Here is a 22661-nt window from a genome sequence, read left to right as displayed (position 1 = left end):
AGCAATTCCCACTGAAAGCAAATCACACGGTCATTTGATTGTCTATGATCATCAGCTCCACCTTTGTACCAATATGGAACTGTGCTCTTATGGGAGTGTTCCTGACTTGGAATCTTGTCTTACTTTATTTTCTTTGTACTTGCTTTTGACTGCAATATAGAAATACTCTCGCAGGACACCTCCCCTACCATTTTGAGCCCATTACAGCCAGAACAGGCAGATATGGCATATTGCATATATATATATATATATATGTACATATATACATATATATATATAAAAGAAGAACTAATATAAGCAGAATTAACCCCCCTTCTTAAAACTCTTAAAATTAGAAAATAGTTATAATAGGACAAAATACTATCTTGAATTTTCTTCTTCTGGAATAGCCAAAGAGAAATGTTCAACTGGATAAACAGCATGTTGTAGATCATATATAAAATGAAAAGACTGAGCACCTTCTGTTCAAGGAAATTGGGTTAATCATTCAACGCAAAGGAAAATCCCTATTTGCAACAGAACATCCATGAGTTAGGGCCTTATTTCAGTCCTTTGCAACCCTTACCACGTTTTCGAAGCAGTTGTTCTGCTGCTAAGCTCAGCTGAACCGTTCTGACCAGCAGCAGCAGGAACCCTGAGGAAAACAGCCCCCTGGGAGCACACCCAGCGTCTCGAATCCATCCTTTGTAACCAAACAGAACTAAATTCCCCTTTCCTGAAAAGCTTGCCAGCCATTTTCAGCTCAGTGCAAGTACTCCTCTTTCTTCTTCTCCAGTTTTAAGATCTATAAGCTGGTATTTCTACCTCTTTTCAGAACCTGTTCCTGCTCCTGTGGCAGCATTACCTGTCGCGTGTTGCTTGGATGTTCGGTTTGCTTCTTTACTATCTATCATGCCATAACCTCTTAGATTTCCCTTTAGCCACAGTGGTCTTAAAAAAACCAGAAAATTAACAAGCCCCCATAGTTGCAAATAAAATATAAAACAGGAAGAAACCAGCACACACTTCTCCCCCTGATTTTACAAATTTATATTTGTGTAAGAGCACTTCCCTGGAACATACATTAAACAAATTCCCTGTTTATAGGTGAAGGCATTTCATACATATACTCATGTATCATAGAAAATCACAACACCATTTGACACATTAACTGTGTTAGTGCAAAACATGAGTTATTTCGGACATTTCTTTACCGTAACACTACTTACTATCTCATACCTACACTGCTGTACTTCACCAAAGTTACTTACCCTTAAGTGAAAATATATGTGTTTCGAAATTTCCAATTGCTGTGTTCACAGCAGCAGCATATCCATATATATAAAAATATACATACACATGCGCACTCCTGGTGTGGAGCACTTTTGCTGTCGGACATTGTGCTGCAGAAATTGAGTCTCAGAGAATTATTCTCACCTAGTAGCTGTTTGCTGGGAACACACGCTGGAGGACAAGCAACAGTCAGACGATACCAGTCCGTGTCCACGTTATGGGGTGGTTGTGTTAGGAGTGACAGGCTGCTCTACCCTGAGCTTTAACCTAAATTACTGGATGGAATATAATTTGAACTCAAAGGCAGCATTTCAAATTCCGCAGCCCGTGCCTGCACGCGGACTGGATTTCAGCCAGTGCCAACCTGTGGAGGTTAATGTAAGTTAACTCGGAGCTGTCTCATTGGCATCAAAAGGGCCAATGCTCTACCTATAAGTTAATGGGTTTGTTTATTTAGGTAAATCCTGTGTTGCAGCCAAAGGCAGAAGGTCCTCATATTATAAAATCCTTCTATTCCTCTCCTGACGTTACAAATACATTTGATACAAATAATATCCGATCACGTTTCTCAAATATTTATATGAAAGAACCCAGCCACAAACCAAAGATGCTGTGGAATGGAAGTTGTTTTCTTAATAGTAATTACACATGAGACATTTAAATCCTTAGACTGCACTCGTTCCAGGAACTTTATGACACGATTAGCTTTAATAAAAGCAGATCTACTGTAAGCACAGTTTTGAAGACAACTGTATCCAAATGGAGGATATTTCTCCTCTGTTCCCTCCTCCAGAGGTACCACTGTTATTGTTCCTTTAGACATGATACATTAAGCTGTGAAAATATTCCCTACAGTTTAACAAAATAAAATTTAAAAACCTTCTAATCAATGACTTACCTTTAAAAGAGCCAAGGCTACGTGGAAGATGATGTTCATACCCTGAAAATAAGATGAAAAAGACTTCAATCAGTCCCAGCATACAAATCTCTTTTCTCTATTACTTATCGCCACGTGGCATCATAACTAGATGCTGCAAATCCCCGGGGAATGCTGCTCTTTTCCCTGCTACACTTCAAAGTTCATCATTAAAGCCCCAAGGCAGTTTCCAAACTCCCGGCCGGCGAAGACGACGGTTCTTTGGAGCTTTTGGAATCTCACTGTTCAATCCATCGGTTGCTCTGGGTGTGACAGGACATGCCTCCATCGTTTCATACCCGTCAATGCTGGTTTTCACGAACGGTGCAGAATATTGTAACAAGCAGAGCATCAAGGAAATGTAATAAATATTCTAGCTGATAGGATTTTTGCCAAGTAACTGAGCTGAGCTTTGATTAATCATGTACAATCTCTCATGCTTAAATTGAAACAACACCAAAAAAACCACACAGACACACAAAACCACCCAAAATCAAGTACAAAATACACCTCTCTTCTATTCTCGACCAAAAATCGAAACTATTTCATAGGTCAGCAAATTGATGTCTGTATCAAATAGTCTGCTTTCTAGTTTATAAAAGCTGGAAAAACAAGTGCAAAGAAATCCGTTTAGCAAATAATAAAATGGCAACCTCTGATTATTTAAAAAAAAAAAATCAAAGAACGCAAAAACTGCTCCACTGTTTTACTACAGAGGGGTGAAAAAGGCTACATTTTCACTTGTTTTATATAAAAATATGAAATAGCATTCCTCTGCTCCTATTTGACTTCTTCTCATTTTGACAATGAAGACCTTCAGATTTTTTCAGAGGAAATACCCTGAATGAGGCTCCTTTGGAGCAGCCTGAATGAAACTGCTCTTGGGGTCCCGTATGGAAACCCAGCCCGGGCAGCCCCGCGGCTCTGCTGACGGAAGGGACTCTCCAAATCTTGGTTATTCTAGATTATAAATACCTTTGTGTTCATCTAAATATGAAAAATACCATAGACACTTCCTGTTTGCTGTATTATGTACTTTGTGTTCAGACTGTTTTCCGAGATTATATTTTCCAAATCTTCTTGCCTGCCTCATAATCATGGCATGATAAATCTTTACTTATAATGTCCTTCAGAGCTGGTATCTAAAAATGACTCAACAGATTTGCACACAAGTGATACAGTCACTGCAATACATGTTGTTGTGGGGTAACAACGAGACTTTTTGTAAAGGAACTTTCTCCAAGAAATTTCTGCTTCTGCAATTGAGTATTTTTCCAAACTTCTTCCTGAAAGCCCGAGACCGTATTTCTGTAAAAATCAGCTTTTATAAAAATCTGCAGAGACTTTTCAGAGGCATCCTTGGGAAGAAACTCTTTCTCTTTTTTTATATGGATAGGATGATGCCTTGAAGGGACTCTACCATTAATGAGTCTTGGAAATGCTACGACATTACACATAATGAATATTGCAACACTCTGTGAATTACTCTGCAATTCGATGCATAATCATTACGGTAACAAACTGACTTTTTCCACTAGGGGTCACAATTGTAGCAAGACTGAACTTCAGCTCATTTATAGGAAGTTCTTCTTCCAAACAGGATAACAAATATTTCAAGTACAACAACAGTTATATTACTTTTCATACCTCATTTTAATAGAAGAATGTCTGGTTGTGAATTTCAGACATGACACTGGTAACACTGAAGCACCAGCAGTGGAAAATTCAGTTTATAGTGCTCTCAGGTTTATTCCAAGTATCATTCTGAAGCCCCAGTTAATTCCGCATAGTCATGACATTAACAACTTTTACTTCCTACCAGGGAGGATTTGATATGAACATACACACTATAAATAAGAGTAATAACTACGAGCCAGCACAAGCATTGTGTTTTCTTATTAACTAACTGGTTGTTTCCTTTTTAACTGACTGGTTGATCCAATTTTATTATTTTATCACTAGGACCACTATGCGCAATTGTAGGATTACTGAGCAATTAGTGTCCTGTGTATTTTATAGCATTACAAAAAACAAAAACAACCACCAAAAACCACAAAAAAACCCCAAACCAATCAACCAACCCCCAACACACATTTATTTTCTAAATTTTTTTCTGACCTGCCTGAAACTCACATCATTCCTGAAGTCCAAGTAATCAAACTCTGCCCTGGCACTGCTCTTACATGATCGTTCTTGACACGGATGGCAAAACCAGCAGAAATCGGTTTCCTCCTGCCCTGAGGATCCCCAGCTCTTTTTTTGCCCCACCAGGCAAAGGGGCAGCTCACAGGTGATTTTTTTGTAATGCGCGCAAGACTATTCTGACATAGCCAAGTTTAATGGTTATGATTACGAAAAAAAAAGGCTCAGCTCATTTTTCCACAATCCCTTATTTAAAATCCTACTTCATTTGCCACATGCTGATTGATAAGATTCAGCTTAAACTTCTTAATCTATTTTAGAACAAGGACCAAAAATACCAATGTGCACCAGACACATAAATCATGGCTTGTAATGTCCCTCCAGCAATTCTATAATGGAAACATGAAAGTACATACAAATCATCCACAGAGGAAAAGGAAGCACATATTAAGTAAGTTTTGGATAATTACTTTTTAAAATCAAAGTTCATCTGTTTAACTAAGCATTTGGAAATAAATGCTTTAATATCATGCAGATTTCATCTTAATGTTTTAAAGAATTTGCAAATGTGGAAGTTGTTCGTGATTACCTAAACAGTTGTTATTTTTTAATATACAACAGTCAGCACTACAAATATCCGCTTACTAGACAAGAACTGTTCTAAGAGCACAGGAATGGTTAAGGGCTTGTCATCACATCACATCGCTGCTCAACGATGTGGCCGTTCTCTTGGTTTTCAACCCGAGAGGCTTTGCTGCTACAGAGCGCAGGAAGGAGGAGTCGCAGCCTCGGGGATGCGGCGTGTGGACATCGTCCTCCACCCAGCCCGCAGCTGCCCTTCTGCACAACACCAGCACGTTCTTTGACAGCTTGTCTTGGAGGCTTATCTGCCGAGTTCAGCCTCTGCACAGTGTCTTTTCTATTTTCCAACAGATGCCAAATTTAAGAAGCCTCTTAAGCTTATATAGAGGCCTTGAGTGTTTTAGCACATCTCACTGAGCTCAGGATTTCTGGAGAAGGAACAAGCCCATCCCAAAGCAGACGACTCTTTAAGATATCATTAAAAAGATTTTTAAAAGATACTATTCTGCAGTCAAGACAGTAAGTTAAGGGTCAAGAAAGGGAAAATTTTGGAGTTTGTGGTGTCATACATCCTCCTTATGGCTCCTGCTGACTGCCACGGTGACTGTTCTCCGTTCTATAAAGACCTCCGTAGGGCAGCACTTAGTCAGGAGGAAAGAGCACAGTTTTGCAGAATAACCCTTCACACCTACTGGGATGAACACTCACCATCCAGCAGGTCACCATTTAACTCCTTAAGATTGGGCTTCACAGAAACATCCACTTATCTGGATCAGATGTTGAAAGATGGTAATTTCCAGCAGAGGTTGTAGCTAACATTCTCATGGGCAAAACAGCAAAAGTACATCTCATAAGACTGTAAAAATGAAACACTTACTGCAAATGATACATGTGCACTGAAATTAAGGCTGGCTGAAAATAAGCGGGAATCTTATTATGGTAACTCTCTTCTAGCGAAAGATTTTCACAGTTCCTTAACCCCTTCTGAAGCCAAGATTCATTCTGCACATAGAAGCTCTCTCTGAGGAGTCCTCAGTTTGAGTCCCTCTGCACTTTGATACAAAATGACTTTCAAAAAGGCCTGAAAAGATCAGGAACAATGGACAGCAAACAGAGAATGGTAAAAATCAGATTTTGTACCATCCAGTTTGTATTCAGTGAGATCCCTGTGCCAGAAAGGATGCTCGTGGTTTCCTTTAGAAGGGAGGAGGTGTATCTATCCATCTGACCCAGCAAATCTACCCAGAGAGTGGAAAAAAAGGAGTTATGGGGGCAGAAACTAATACTTGCTACTGGCAAAGGTCAACGGCCAAGTGTGGAGCTGACACAAGAGTCAGGCCAAACTATTTCGTCATCTAGTACCTGGAAACCATTCGCATGGGGGACAACTTTGGAATTTATCTCCCGTTTTAAAGCTTCTCTTTAATGACGGAAGCCTTGGGGTGTATTAAATACTAGCACCTCTCCCTCTCCAACCCAGACCATCTGACAGACCTTCCTCTGGTTACTACAGGGCATCATTTTCACAAACAATAGGAAACGAATCTCTTAAAAAATACACAGAAAATTAATTTAATGTTGATGCCTTATCTGTGGTTTTGTTCCTAGGTATGCGTGACACGTAGGAGAAGAAAGTGAAGATACCGATACAATATCCGCTCAAGTTCAGCACCAGGTAAAGAAGATAAATGTGAAAATCAGCCGAGCAGCTCTTCGAGGTCTGAGAAGTCTCAACGCTCGCATGATGTGCCATCGGGAGAACAAGTTAATCTGTTCTAGCTTTCTAACAAGTGAATTTTTTTTTTTTTTAGGAGAGATTAGCTATTCAGCTGAAGTTAATTTGACATTGTTTCATAATTCGAAAGTGTTTCATAATTATGTGTTCAGTTGCATGCTCTTTCAAAGGAGCCACAGCGGGTAATTGGGGTTACAAACTCTAAAGGAGAATTAAAATTCTATTTATGTTTTGGACTGCTTCCAGCAAAAACATGCGTTTGGCAATTCTAATATGTTGGGAGCACACAATAAACTTTAGGAATGTCACAAATGTATGTATTCTGCTGACAACATAAATATATGGGTCTGAAGCTCCATTTTCCCTTTTTAAGCAAGGCAGACTTGGACCACACTCTGCAGGGATACGCACGTTAATTAACATCTTTTCCTCAGATACAGTTTGTACATCTTGTACATTTATTCTGGTCCAATGACAAGACAACTAAGGCAAAGAAAGGTTGACTCTCATTCAAATAACGCACGACATAAACCAGCAAGCTTTGTATGAGCAACAGATACGCTTTCTTGCTAAACAGTTACGTTAGAGAGAAAAAAAAAGAAAAAACAAATCGCACAGAGATCTTACTGTTAATGCATGAGGTATTGCCAGCCTCTCAGACTGGGCTTCCCCCTGTGACTCCACAGACATTGCTTACTACAAAAACTCACAACAGCAAATGTGGTAACGCAAGAAAGAAGAAAAGAAAATACAGGAATCCCCATCCTGATACTATGATGCTGTGAATAATAAAGAAACCCAATTAAAACCAGTTGACTGAATTATTAGATAGGCAGGTACCAGGGAGATGGTAAAAAGGGCACCATGGGATTCAGTATTTATTGTGTCACTTCTCTGTATTTTGCAGCATGAAAAGGCACACAATAAATAATACTACCACGCAACCATAAACCTGCATTAGTATGATTTCACATGAAATTTGGTTGGTTTGGTTGCTTTCAACAGAAATGAATGGGATTTAGGAGTGCTAGTGAATGTTTACATGTTTTGCATGATTTTCACTAATTTGCTGCTGAGATGTTGCTCCGGCTGACTGAAGGTAAAGAGTGCTATGAGATTAGTCCTTTTTCCTCTCCAGCTTCTGTGACTGTTCTTACAGGATAAAAATTAACTTTAAATCACTTCCACATACCAAACTGCTCCCTGACGTGGGGTATTTCTGCAGTGGCCTGTTCCTAAATCACAGGCAGCTGGTTATGGCCTGGCAGCGTGCTTTCTCCATTTGCCTGACCAGGCCACACAATCAAATGACTTTTCTGGTTTTCAGATGTTTAAATTACAGGGGCTTTAGACATTCCTTTCTCTCTTTCCAAACCTGATTAATATGAGGACAACGAAGGGGGCCTGAACCCACACTAGGCATCAAGGGCCTCACCATCCACACACGACGAGGACAGAAAGAAAGGCCTCGCATCTCTGTGGATGAGACGGGTCTGCCAGCTCTCGTACGGAAACAGAGAATGGTTGTTAGAAACGTCCAGAATCTTCCGGTGCCCAGTCTTTTTGAGAGGAGACAAGACGAGGAGTTCAGAACATCTCCTGACAGAGAAGCTTATCTCGCTGCCCCTCTACATGTGGTCACGTAACACAGTTCGTGCCCGCGTTGAATCCACGTCCTGCTTCCCTGCTCTGCTGCTCAGCGGTCGCTCTTCACCTTAGAATCATGGAGTAGTTTGGGTTGAAGGGATCTCCAAAGCTCCCCCAGTGCCCCCCCTGCCCTGAGCAGGGACATCTGCACCAGCTCAGGTTGCTCAGAGCCCCGTCCAGCCTGGCCTGGGATGTCTCCAGGGATGGTTCATCCACCGCCTCTCTGGCCAACCTGGGCCAGGCTCTCACCACCCTCAGGGCCAACAGTTTCTTCTCCCTTCTCTCTTTCCCCTCTACACCACAGTTCTGTACTTTGAAAATTCAGTGTGGCCTCGGATTCCAAGCACAAAGTAACGGAAGGTGTTTTGGCAGAGGCAGACTGCACCACCCTCTTTTTATAAAACAGTCCCCAAATTAGCTTAGTTTTCTGGATTTGCTCACGGAATATCTCTCTCCCATTCGTGATGCTTTCCTTCCGTTATTTCTGAAGCGTTTTTGAGGACTGCCAAGACTGCTTTAGAACATGCTGCTATTCAAATACAGCAGATGGCACTGGTGTTAAGTAAGCATTATGGAAATTTACTGTATTCCTAGAAAAACCAACCAAGTGCACATCAACTAGTAAGTGGCTAAAATATTTCAGTCGCAATGGGGAAAGTAATTCAGAGACGGGCTGTGACGTGGCATCAGATGTGTCTCCCCTCGAAAGCATAAACCGGGTCACTCATTTAGGTCCCTCATCTTCTGTAACTTGTCATGTGTATCTTAAAACATTTTCTGAAACGGAAGCAGCCTCAACATTTTAGGACCAGCAACATTTATCGGCGTCACCAAAAAGGTACCTTCTGTTCACAGAAGTTATCTTGAATTGCAGATTGTTGTGAGACTCTGTTTTCTTTGCTCACGCTGAGTATTTATCACCAGCCTTGTTATTTTTGGGATAAACAAGCTGTAGCTCTGAATGGAAGATGCATAAATTACAGATGCTCACAGGAACAGCTGGACAACATAGTGTAAAGCGTTATATTAAACCCGGCGGCTCTCCAAGAACATCTTAGATGTACTCTATTAAAATACTCTTCTCAGTCCAAGCTCGAATTCTTATAAATTCTGTGTAGCTTTAAAAGTTAACAGAGCATTTGGTGTTCCCCTGTCCCTGTGGCAATACAGAACACTGCATTAGATACCTCAAATATTTCTGCTCTTGATTGAAATTTAATATCCAAACACCTACACTTATGACTTTCAGTTTGAAAACAACTTTGAATTCTTTATCATAATCTGAAAGTTTTAAACACGCACATACAAAAACTTTAAAAGAAGTTCCTCATCTATCAAGGACACAATCAAATACTGCATCCTTTTTTCCTTTCTTTTTACTTTAATTTCTGTTGTAGTACTGAAAAAAACCCTCGTAGTCATCAGCTGTAGTCATCAGATAAATGATGCTAAAATTCCTTTTAGCATGGCTTTAAATAACTCATCTAAATACATAGAAGCAAAACATCCAGGGCCAGAAAAGCTGATCAAACTCCATTGCAGACCTCAAGTTTTTGCAACAAAAAAAGATTATAATGACATGTCAACAGATCCTTGAATGTAGCAAACCAGCATTACCACTGGACATGCATGTTTGAATTCTAGTCTTCTATCCGGAGCCTGAGAGATAACCTATTCTCTTGCTTCTTAAACTAATTACAAGCTACCAGTCTTGGAAATAAAACCCTTCCAGTCTCTTTATCAGCCACTGCTGTTTCATGTAAAGATTTTGGAGAGAGACTGAGCTCTCTAGCAGGCGTAATGCAAAGAGGAATGGAGAGGAGGAAAGACACACTCGAAATGCCAAAATCTAAGCACTTAAATTCATCAGGAGGAACACAAACACCCCCCTCCAGCCTTTTCCAACTCACATGTATGGCATTGACTTTACTTCTGCAAATATTACCGAAATAACGCAGGCAGTTTCAGCACAGATCTATATCTACTTGGAATTTGAGCCCAGCTTTTCACGTGCTGTTACTAAAAGAGATCTCATTTCCAGCAAGCCCAATCTGATGTTTTGTAAGATTTATTGAAACATTCATAACTGGGAGGGTTAACGAATGCAGACACTGTGTCAAAACCAGCTGACTTTAAAAAGTTCCATTTTTCCTCCCCTATAGATCTACAGAAGGTAAACAACTGTACACAATATTTTATGTAATTCACATTTCATCTGAGTGCAGATTTACAGAGGAAGTGGGCTTGTTCCTGACTCAATTCCTGAGGAAGTTTAATAAATTAATATGTTAATCTGCTCTTTCTCAACTCTGTTGGAGGCATCACAGAAGTATCTGACAGTGACGGATAAAAAATAGCAGGCTATTACGGTATCTACTACTCCGTTAGTACGAACACGCAGAGACGACCGGTCTTATCGGCTGAGCGATACCATACGGCGCAGTGTTTCCTGGCACATCCATCCTTCAGCAAGACACGCAGAAGACAGAAATCAAATCTTCAGCGCCAACAGTTATAATTCTTCCGAGGTTTTCACTATTTCATTAGGAAGAAGCGCTCCCAGGGAGCACATCTACAAAACGTGGTGCCACATTTTTACTAATCACTAGGTGCTCGCTTACCAGCACCAGTCACTCACATTGTAAAAGATGTTTAAAAACACCCATCGGTCTTCGCTATCACAGATAGTTTCTCAAAACCAATTACAGAAGTTATTTTATACAAAGTTCTGAATGCAACAGTTGATCAATAAAGGCCACGGAATGATGGTATCTACCCTGATGCCCTGAAAATAAGACCTATCCCGAAAATAAGCCCTAGCATGATTTTTCAGGATTTTTGAAGATGCTTGAAATATAAGCCCTACTCCAAAACTAAGCCCTAGTTACAGTTAATAAAAAAAGTAAATTTAAATAGTGTCCATGCAGCTATACATGTAAAAAAAGTCATAAGTTTTGGAGCAAAAATTAATAAAAGACCCTGTCTTATTTTCGGGGAAACAGGGTAGCTTTCAGTTCCCACTTCTTCCCCTATGCTGTTGTGTGGTGCTGTGAAAGGCAGTTTCGCTTCTCTGTTATTAGCTATATTAGAAAACATTAAATTATTTCATATTCAAAATGGATAATCAGTTGCATCCCCTTCTACTCGGTGTTGATCACAGAACAGCATCTTAGCAAACTATTGATGTTTGTAATGAGACAAATTACTGACACTAAAATATAAAAGTATCTGTACCAGTGCAGAAAAGGCAGCATGTAGTAGGGTTTTTTATATACTCCTTAAAAGGAGAGAAGCAGAATTCTTGAGTATTTTATATCCCCAAGAACTGCACATGAAAAGAGCCAGACTGACTTAAAATGGAGGTTTCCAATAGCATCCCCAAATTCTAGGTTAGTAATGGAATGACAGCTTGAGCTTTGAATCTCCTTCAGTTTAGGCAGTATTGTATATATCACAACCGGTTAAAATATTTTGGTTTTTTAAGCAGAAAAAACAACAGAAATTTAAGAAATGCTTATAAATTGTCTGCCAACTGGTTTGTGGGTTTGGTTGGGTTTTTTTTTTCCCCCTCTTCTAAATGCCTACTGAAGGTCACTTATTAGTGCTTTCAAAACACAGATTTTCATTTTAAATTGTAAATTTTAAAATGCAAAATGAATTTAAATGCCAACACGCAGGTGCAGCCGTTGCACTGGGGACAGCTCTATCTAAGCAACGCACGCTTCACCTAGACAAGTCGCTATTTCTGAGCATGACTTTAAATAAATAATTCTAAATGGAACAAAAGGAGACAGCACAACAGAGCAGGCTCACCAAGTGCTCAATAACATAGTGTCATATTGATGGATAAGACTGACAGGTCCAAATACAACTCTGAATTTCATCAACAAAGTTGTTCTTCAATGCAAACAGAAATAGCAACAGGAGAGGAGACAAATAAAGCAGTCGAAACGGGCAGCTCAAAGGAACATTGTAGAAAGATCTTCAGCTGATGCTGACGTTAAAATTTATCTACGTAGCCAGGCTCAAAAACACGCCGTTTGCTGTAATCACATGAAAATTTTCAACTGGATCAAGAGGTTTGCGTTTTTATTACAGAGTATTAAGCCTCATAATATGTACCACAGCACTGTGGAGCACCTGCCTGCAAGTCCAAAATTTTCTTAAAGCTTCTGTCATAGGAAACACAAAGAATTCCAAACCATCCCATTTCTAGGTGAGGTCGGGTAACAGATTCTCTCCTGCGGTTATTGAGACGATATTCTAAGGCCACTGGAAATTTGGGTAATTTGGGCATTGAACCACATCCTCAACAGCCTGAAGAAGGCTCAAAAAAACCAGAAGGTCAGCGGAAGACAACGGGATAAAAGAACTCAATCACATAGAGAACCACAGCAAGTCCCACATTTGTATAAATTTAAATGAAATACTTCCTTCTTTCGAGTGATATTTAATGAGACTGATAAAAAGATCTCAGCTGTAATGACACAAGCTTTGATGGGATTTTTTAAATTTCTCAATAAAACTTAATTCCCATCATAAATTTAACTATTTTTTCACAGGTGAGGCAACGTACCTCCCTGGCTACCTGCAAAACCCCAGCATTTCCAACAGGAATTTGTCCTCTCTGCATCGAGAGTTGAAGAATATCTATAAGGACCGATTTCACTCTTCTGGCCACAGCCAAGAACTAAAAAGACAAATCCCGTGCAAAAACTCTCGGTTGACGCCAATGGTTCACCCACAATTCAAATATTTTCGTGGGGACCAGAGAGGCTCCCTCGGAATGACTAGTTGGCAGCACCCATTCAGCAATGGCTCCAGTTGTTTTTCTTCTCCCAATATTTTTTGTTCATAAAAGACTTGCATAGGATGCAAACATTTTGTCACCGACAGGCAGGACAGGGATGTGGTGAAAGCGTGGTCAGGAAGGAAGCTGAAGGCTATTTAAAATTCATCCGTATCTATGACAAATTAATGAGAAGGCTGGAAGCTTGTTTTAAAAATACAGGGCAGTTCACATCAAAAGCTTTTTGATTTGGAGGATTTTTTTTTTCGGAAGAATACATTCCACTGGTAGCAGCTGCAGATGTTTTTTCTCCTTCCAGTTGCTGGCATTACAGGCATGCTGTTTGTTCAGAGATAAAGAAAACAACAAGTTAATGCAGGCCAACATTATTTTTCGACCGCTCCGCTACTCCTGGAGGCTGCCTGGACAGCCAGCTCTGCCGTACGATTTCAGTCCTCCATTTAGGAATGGTTTCTTTCTTATTCTGTCTATGGCCATATGCCTTCAGATTTTATTTTTGTTCTACACTGAGGGCCAACTAGCTTTTTATTTTAATATATTTTTAATCTACGCTCCTCCCACCAGTTCTCAGGCGCGCCTGTCGCTTCGGGCGGGTTGACTCGTGAATCTTCGGAGCGGTTTTGCGACGGTCGCCGCGGGTGCCTCCGTGTGTCGTCTACGCGCTGCCCCGCTCTTTCTCAAGATGTCTGTATGTATCTTCTCACTTGAAATCCATTTCCTTACCATTCTCGGTTTATTTCTAGCTGTTGTAAAAGAGGTTCCTTTAGCTTTATGTGATTACAAACACTAACGAGTTTCCCTTTCTCTAGCAGACTCTCTCACTTTCTTCTGGGATTCTTTCACCTTCTTTCGCAGGGTAACTCCTCCAGACAGGCTGAGATAAACACTGCCAGATGTGAGATGAACGCAAATGCTTCAAGAGTGGTTCCTATTTTTTTTCATTCTAAATATTAAATCTATATTCAGCATGACTAAAAGACTTCTTCAGCATATTTTATCATCGAGCTTAATATAATAAAAGGCGCGGGAGCTTTGGACAGGATGTAACTATGCCGCTATCACAGTAATCACCAGTATGAAATGAGGTTCTGTACTTCTTGACAAACGATCTCTTAAAATGGTTATTTCTGAGAGCAGCTGTACATCAAGATCAGAATGATGTAATAAACTGAACCGACAAAGAATGATCAAACCCACACCAGAAGCTCATTCTGAAAATTAACTAACGACTCAAAAGCGATCAAGGGATTGTGTTCATCTGCTGCACGACCATCTCTGCAAAGATGACAAAGAGCAGAAAAACTAACAATCTTTCTGCTTTTTCTGTTTGCTTACTTCAAATAATCAAGACATCGTGAAAGAAAGAGAGCTCAGGTGTTTATATGAAAATGTGAAATCACCATTACTACCTTTCGCACTCACTTGGATATCTGGCAGTATTAACCTACCTCTTTTGGATAATTGAGCACGAATATGCAGAAGCAGCAATACTCTTCAGAAAAAAAATATTGCATTATGAGTAATGGACAATATTGAATGATAAATGCTATCAAGGCACGTGCAGCAAGCCTGAAAATTCGCAAGTAAAATACTTCACAGTAAAAATTAACACAATGAACTAGCGTCAAGAGTGTTTCATGCTCATTAAGTCCCTAGAAATTAAAATTTAATTTTCTTTTTTTTTTTTAAAATGTTTGTGACCCATTTCAATCAGAGAGGAAATCAGTGGCAGGTTCAAAACCAGGTTTAATTCCACAGATGCCCTGACTTCCTGGTGACAAAAGCAAGTACTAATATTTTACCAAAATAAACACTCCAGACTATCAATCTGTTCCGTTTTTCTGAAGGAAGTGCAGATAGGTTTACAATACAGAAACATGCCATTTTGTATCTGGAGTAATGCATTCCTTATTGAAATAGGGTAAAAAAAATCAAAAGAGCTTCATTCAACTGTGCTGTTTGGTAGTTCTCACGATTTGTTTAATATCAGGCCATAAAGCAACCTGCAATACCTGTGCTGTGGTTGGGCACTCTGAATCAGACAATCTAGAGAGCTTTGTCTCTAAAAGCCTGCTAGACTTTTACTACTAGGTATCCTCACGAAATCAGAATTCCTAACTTTGAATAAATTTTTTAACAAATTAAATGAAGAACAGATACGTGCATCAGATATTCTTAATTAGAACCTTTAGCAAAGAACGAGGCAATCCACGGTTCTAATTTTAAAATGAAACCAGCATCCCACTGAACATCTTCTCTCCAATATAACCATGGTTTCTACACAACTCAGTTACACGCATTTTGAAATTAAACAGTAAATGACTCCGACAAAAAATGAAATAAAAAGAGAGGAAACATTCGTGGGGTGGAGAAAAGGCTTTCTGATTCGAGTATTTTTACCTCGCAGAGTAGCAAGTCAATGATGTGGAAGACCATGCAGAGTGGAAACTTGGCAGTAAAAAGAGTGAGGAACCACTGGGATGCGTACATATGAGCTTCCAGATTGAGGTCTGAGAAATGGCTGTACAAGTCGGGTAACTGCTCCTGGAGAAAAGGGAAAAATAACTGCTTCAGTATTACTCCTTAATCCGAGGTCGTCATCTATGCTGCCACGAAGTACCAGGTTGCTAAACACTGAAAAACACAACAAAGTGAAATCCTGGCTTCTTTCAAGTGATGGAAATATGTTTCTTCATAAATTTTAGTGTCCATGGTTATAGTTTTTAGTAAGATATCTGTACTGCGGATTCTATCACAGTATCAAATAATGTACCAAGATTATACTGAGAAACTACGAAATCGTCAACAGTCGAAAGGCAGAGCGGTTGTGAAATCTATGTCATGCATGGTCTGTATTTTTAAGCTATTCTTTCACTGTCTTGCTGTAAAAGCTGCTGCTAAAAAACCATGAGATACAAGAACAAGGAGTTCACCTTGCGGAGCCTGAAAGCAGCAAAGCACGCAGCTCCAGCAGACAACTTCTCTAACAAGGAACACGTATAAGCAGCACAAAATATACACCAATAATCCTACTGTACAACGCCAATATATTAATATTCAGTTAATACAGTAAATATCTTTGTTAACCTATGTTAACATTGAGAAGACCATATGCCAAAGTCAAGTATCAAATTAATTACTATGTAATTCTACTCCACCAAGTAGGAAATAGGCACCATTTGACATCCGAGAAAAAAAGATCATTAAATTAACAGTGGTCTGGTTTGTTTGGTTTTAATGTATCTCACAGAGGTACATATGGTCATCTGTGGGAGCCGAATTCAGCAGCCGCTTTCACTGTGCTCACAGAAGCGCAGGTCAAACCTTCATGGACTGTTAGTAACTGCTTATTAGTCAGAACAACAATGTGTAAAACTTGCAGCTGCTTATTTATGTTAAATTGCTCTATGAAATAATTCCATCTGAAAAAAGAACAACGTATTGAAAACACAGTAAAATCTACAAAATGACCTACAGCGGATTAGTATTTCATAAGTATCAGGATGTCCTGATATACCGGACCTCTTAACCATCGACATAATTCACAGAAAGTAGGACACTGGTGGTGGCAGCCCAAAAGATTTTCTGGCCTTAATAGAACAGAGACATTCTCTCTAAGCAACATCACGAAACAGAGAAGAGAGACAATAAGCAAACACAGAGAGGGGAAAAAAAACCAGACAGGTGCCTACTCCGCTTGGATCCAAAGATTAGCAGCAGACTGGCATACAAAAGGCAAAATAAATTAGAAATAAATCTGACTCGCAACGCTTGGATCCAGATATTAAGCTCCCCTGCTTCGGTTCTACCCCCTCTCTTTTTAGAGGTGGCCTTTGTTGTGCAGTAGCTTGCAAAGCATTAATCTCTTCTTCATGTCAGTATTTCCATTTATAAAAGTAGAAGAATTTGTTACCCTGGCCCCACCTGCATTAACTTCTCCAGCTGGAAAAATTTGCAATGGAGATCTTCAAAGTTATTTCTGTAGAGGTCCCTCAAGCCATAGTCATACATTATTTTCACAAACACACAGAACGCCTGCTCCTCCGGCATCTGTTTGGAAAAATACAAAACCGTCATTTTAAAAACGGCGTTGAGGCTGGAAATTCCTTACACAAATACGCACACTCAAACACCTCATGCATGACAAATTCAGAACCGGGGATATATTAACATTTTCAGCAAAACACTCCGAATGTCGAATCAGGCAACTAAAATCTCAAGGGGACTATTCTGCTTGATGAGTACCTTGATTTGGCTCTGTGAGACCTGCTTTGAGAAAATGTGGGATCGTATCGCAGGTTAATGTGAGCATACAGCCCTACAGCAGCAAAATTGTCATCATATTCTGTCTGCTGAATAGGTGTGAGAATGACCAGTACACAGCTCTCAGCTGCAGAACAAAAATGGAAAGGGAAAAGCAAAGGGAAAAGCAAAGGGAAAAGCAAAGGGAAAAGCAAAGGGAAAAGCAAAGGAAAAAGCAAAGGAAAAAGCAAAGGAAAAAGCAAAGGAAAAAGGAAAGGAAAAAGGAAAGGAAAAAGGAAAGGAAAAAGGAAAGGAAAAAGGAAAGGAAAAAGGAAAGGAAAAAGGAAAGGACCGCAACTCACAACAGTGATTTCTACTGAGGAGGACTTGGTTAAAAGACCTTTAGAGGAGACCTAAGGTATAACAAACCTTCAGTGAGTATAAGGCTCATCTACTTTTATCCAAACCTTGGCACACGAAGCTCTCTGAAGCCAGGCTTCCCAAGATGAATAAGGAAATAACAAATTTTGCCTTCAGAACCAACCGAAGCTCGGGGGGCTGATCCCACCTATTCACATCACGACTTTTTCAGAAGCCCTATCTCCAATAACCTCTATTCCATTTCGACCGAAACTTCTCACCCAGCCAAGCTGTAGAAGGCGGCACTACAGACAAGCTGCCTGAGCCGCTCTCAAGTTACACTTCTTGGCCTGAGCCCACTGAACATCGAATTTGTCATGAAACCTCCACCGATCAGACAACTCTTAATGATTCTATGATTCCAACTCCCCCTCCTCCCCGGCACCTTCGGGTACCGCAATAACGAGACAGGCGCACGCGCGGTCACCGCACGCCCCAAACCAGGTTTTCAGCCACAGTTAAAAACAACCTTTCTTTTGCAAGCGCCAGATTGGAACAAATAAAAACAATTATTGAGTATCAAGAATGACAATTCTTGACCTTTTCGTATATTTGCTCATTCAGCCTCTTGCCAACCCCGTATCAAGTATCAGCTACAGAAAAAAGCTCGGGATTTTCTTCAAAGAGAATTTTAGCCTCTTGATATTTACCTCCAGGGTTTCATCTTTTACGGTTCAGGCTACGATTATGGTCTGTCTCCAGGGCTGTGGGCAGACACTTTCATTTTAATTTTCAGAAAGCATATATGAGAGTAACCAACGTGCCCAAAGAACTGCCAGATCAGCAGCTAGCGACCTGTCCAGGCTACATTTGCCCAGGAGAAGCTCTTGGGCATCTTTTATCACATGGAATGATCCTCGCTGACAGCAGATAAAAGCTGCAGACAAAGTAAAGGGAAGAAGTAGTTTTACCCTGACCAAAAGCCTTGAATTTCTTGAATTTGCTCTATAGTAGATGAATGCAAATTTCCTTTTTTTTTTTTTTTTTTGGGTAAGGCAACAATTATTTCTAACAAGATGACGGATGCTCATGCACAAGCACACCATCCTGCGTGTTTGATCAGACACACGTGCAGTGACAACCACTCCTCCTCCGAGCCAGGGAGGGGGAACGGAGGCGAGTGCTGGGCCAAAGGCATTTACAGGCAGAGGCCACCGAGCCCTCGCTCGCAGCGGAGGGAGGTTCTCCAGCATTACCAGCCCCAAGGATTCAAAATCGTAAATCACGTCTTCCTTTCTTATTTTAAACAAAGCAAATTTTTGGTGCTTCCATTCCGATTTTTGGCATTTAGGTATTTGCCTCTTATTATATTTTCTTTGGAGTCACAAAAGCCAGAAATGTGCCATGTTTTAAAATGAGGTTTTAGTTTTTCACACAGCAATGACTCAGAGAGGCAGGCAACAAGAATAAAAATAATCAAATACTGTGAGACTTACAGTAAAATGATGAGAGTTGGCAACAGTGTCCGCCTGTGAGTTACCTGCTCGCCTTTGATGGGAATTTTATCCAAGTAGCAAAATCACAAAAAGCCAGGATGGAGGTTCAGGCTACCCAGCCATCCCTGAAACGTATCTACAGTGCAGAGAAAGGATACCCTGACCCAGAAACGAGGGAAATGCAGGGGTCCAGAAACCCATGCAAAGACACAAGAGTTAGAGGGTGTCTCAAAAGCGTTCACAGGATAGGGATTGGTTGGTGAATTTGGGAAAAACGAGAGTTTGAGGATGTCCTGGGAAGCTCCCAACGTAGATGAGCTCATTGAGACCGCTTCCCTGCCCCCCTCTTCTCTGATTATTTCAGTCTAATATCCTATTGTGAAAGCAAAATGTTACAAAGGGCACGTGAAAATGAGCACAATTGCCATTTAGTATTCCCCGCGTACAGGGCAATTTCTTCTGCCTCCAGGAACACAAAGAACGGAGGTGATTCTCGACAGCAATGACAGCGCACGACTCCGCGAGAGGAGCTGAAGCATTAGTCAAATGTTACAAGCGTGACACCCACTCATTTCTAAACAACTCCGGTATTGAAAATGGATTATTCTTTTACCCAAAAATCCTTCCTTGGGTAAAAAGTTAATTGCAAAACAACTGTGAGATAAGCTAATTTGCAGTATACGTGGGATTGCAATAATGTGACTAATTTCAGGTTTATCCTTAAAGAACCCAAAGCTTCTTGGTAACACTGTCACTGTGTATCCTGCTCCTTAGGTCTTCAAGGAGTCATAGATCTCACTAGGAATTACAGCTTAAATTAATCTGAATTTGAGTTCTAGATGTCTTAGGAAGTGCATGTGTAACACACCTACCACCAACAGCCAACGCAAACCCACAATCTGAAATGTATTTCAACCACGTTCAATAATTTATGAATTAGAGCCTGACAGCAAAAGCGGGCAAGAGCCTGAGTAAGAGTTGTTGTTGAGGTTTTGGGTGGTTTATTCAGATATTCTTTACAATATCCATACTACTTGAATGTGCTGCTTTTCCGCCGATACGTCGAAGTTAAAACATCACACAAATATTAAAAAAAAAAAAAAAAAGGTGTATCTATCTACCTCTATACATACACGCACGTGTACATATAGGAAGCGACAGATCAAAGTTCGAACAGCTTTTGGTTACAGGCTAAAATAGCAAGGTTAAAATTCAGCTTTCACTCAAAAGATTTTATAAAATGTCCTTAGGAGAACAAGTCTCACTGAAAATTAATGAGACCGCTCTCTCTGGTTAGCTACTCTGAGAACAGCTCCCAAAGCTAAATTCCCCATAAACACAAAGGGAATTCACCTACATGACAAGTAAATTAAAAGAAAATATTAATATGTAACAAATCAGTTTCAGGTTTTGACACAGAAGTACTTGACAATTTAATGGATTTCTCCTAAAGGAAATCTACATTCATAAAGATAGATACCATTAGTCACTACTTGCCAAAAAGCAACAAGAGGAAAATGAATACAGACAAATAAACGACAGTAAATATCTGTCAAATAGCATGTTACAGTACTACTGATTTTAAAGCTGCTTTGGTTTCAAATATCAAAGCTTTCATTTTGCAATTAACTCACATGAAGTAGAAGCACAGCTGCAAGGAAAGACTGTCCCTGGCAATAGCCAATGTCTTCGTCATAGACGGAGTATGCCTAGAGAAAATAAAAGTCAACATATATTTAAAATGCACACAGGCGTTTTCAAAATGTTGTATAATCAAAGAGCTACTGAGAATAGGTAACTCTAGGAAGGCTAAAATCACAGAGGGAGTGAAGCTGTAACCATTCTGGCACCCAGGAAAACACACCAGGGCACCCTCCATCTTCCACAGATGCCCTGCTTGTAAATTTTTATTTTTACAAATATTTTTCAAAAGAGTTGGATGTGATTTCCCTTCACCTCAATCAAGGATAATTCTGCTGAGATTGGTAATGATATAACTTTAACCATAGAACAAATATGATCTAAAAACCAGGTTGGTTTGTGTTGTGGGGAAAGGGCTTGTTTGTAATTGGAAAAACAAGTTCTGACATCACAAAAGTACAGGAGTTGAGGTTTGCTGTTCGAAAACCGCTGAGAACTGCTCTAGCCTGAAAATTTCTAAAGACAGAGTTTTTTCCATGTCCTTTTTGTGCTGAAGAATGAACACGACTCATTTTTCCTATGCTATGACTGACGTGCTCCTCTTTTTCTTACTCTTACAAAAACAAATCTAAAATAACCAACCTTTCCTTCCCCCTCGCTTTTCCGAGACAAGAAGACAGATACTGTTTTAAAAGAGATGTCAGAGGATGTTAAGAATTTGAGGAAACTGGCGGAAGGATAAGCAGGAGCAGGACTGACATCGGAGAGAGACGCATCCCGAGAGCGAAGCCAGGGATGAGGGTCACGGCAGGGGAACCGGGAGGACAAGGTTCCCCGGGGAGGAACGAGCCACTTGAATCAGAAAATCCGCTTTGTCCCAACGCCGCCCCCGAGGCTGCTTACGGACGAGAACGTTTCGAACTGGAACATGGCGCTTACGTTTCGAATGAAATCGGGATTGCGAATTCACTGAGCAGAGGGATGGCGAATAACCAACGCGGGGCGCGATGGGGAACCAACGCCACCCGGCTCTGCCCTACGAGGTGCGGAGAGACCAACCTGCCTCTCCCAAAGGTCAGAGGAATTGTGTCTCCAACACAGACGCCACTCCTTTCCAGCCAACGGTATTCGCACAATTGCAAATAATTTCTGCCAGAAATGTTCAACTGGAGGCCAAAACATAAGGTCTTTAAACCATTTTCATTCTGATGGGCAAAAACTAAGAAATAAATGATTATAAGGAATTCTGTCGTGATTCCAGAAGAGCAGATTTCTGTAAAGAATACAACCTGAGTATTCCTTTAAAGGTCACTGTTTCTAAACATCTCATCCATACATTTCCTAATATATCCGCAGCTTTGTGAAAAACTGAACCGTGACTTGCAGCTCTTTGCCGTTTGTCTATATTGGTTACATGGTTTTAAAGTACGTTATATAGAATTCGCTAGAATCTGAGTGAAAACAATCCCAATCCATCACTCAGTTTCAGCAGTCAAGCAAATGCAAGAAGACTAGTCACATAAATTATTTTTAAAAAATTAATGAACCATTACAATCTGCTTACCAGCTGAAACCAGCTCTAGCCACAACAGGAAAATTTTTAAAAATAACTCCAGAAGTGTACAATAGCAGATACAAAACTGAATTGGGAAAAAACCAAGGATGCTCTCTTGGAAAAAGTTAATTTTAAATGACTCTTTAGCTTCTAAGCACTGAATTAACAGAAATGACTTTCAACACTTAAATTAATATTGCAGATGACTAATTGGAACCATCCACTGGTTAATCATCGTCATCGTGAGTTTATGGATTCCTAAT

General features: G+C 40.2%; 1 protein-coding gene across 3 annotated transcripts in view; it reads right to left on the bottom strand.

Annotated features, from left to right (window-relative positions):
* The window catches only part of RABGAP1L (RAB GTPase activating protein 1 like), a 230141-nt gene that overhangs the window by 71249 nt on the left and 136231 nt on the right, over nucleotides 1–22661 (bottom strand). For all 3 annotated transcript variants that reach the window (XM_065649001.1, XM_065649003.1, XM_065649002.1), the window contains 4 exons: nucleotides 20837–20911; nucleotides 17029–17154; nucleotides 15505–15648; nucleotides 2171–2212 (listed from right to left, as the gene is read on the bottom strand). In XM_065649001.1, coding sequence (XP_065505073.1) covers nucleotides 2171–2212; nucleotides 15505–15648; nucleotides 17029–17154; nucleotides 20837–20911 — 387 coding nt within the window. The remainder of the gene's footprint in view (nucleotides 1–2170; nucleotides 2213–15504; nucleotides 15649–17028; nucleotides 17155–20836; nucleotides 20912–22661) is intronic.

Source organism: Caloenas nicobarica, chromosome 20 (genome assembly GCF_036013445.1).
Source record: "Caloenas nicobarica isolate bCalNic1 chromosome 20, bCalNic1.hap1, whole genome shotgun sequence".
Classification (NCBI taxonomy): domain Eukaryota; kingdom Metazoa; phylum Chordata; class Aves; order Columbiformes; family Columbidae; genus Caloenas; species Caloenas nicobarica.
This window is presented reverse-complemented; position numbering and strand designations above follow the sequence as displayed.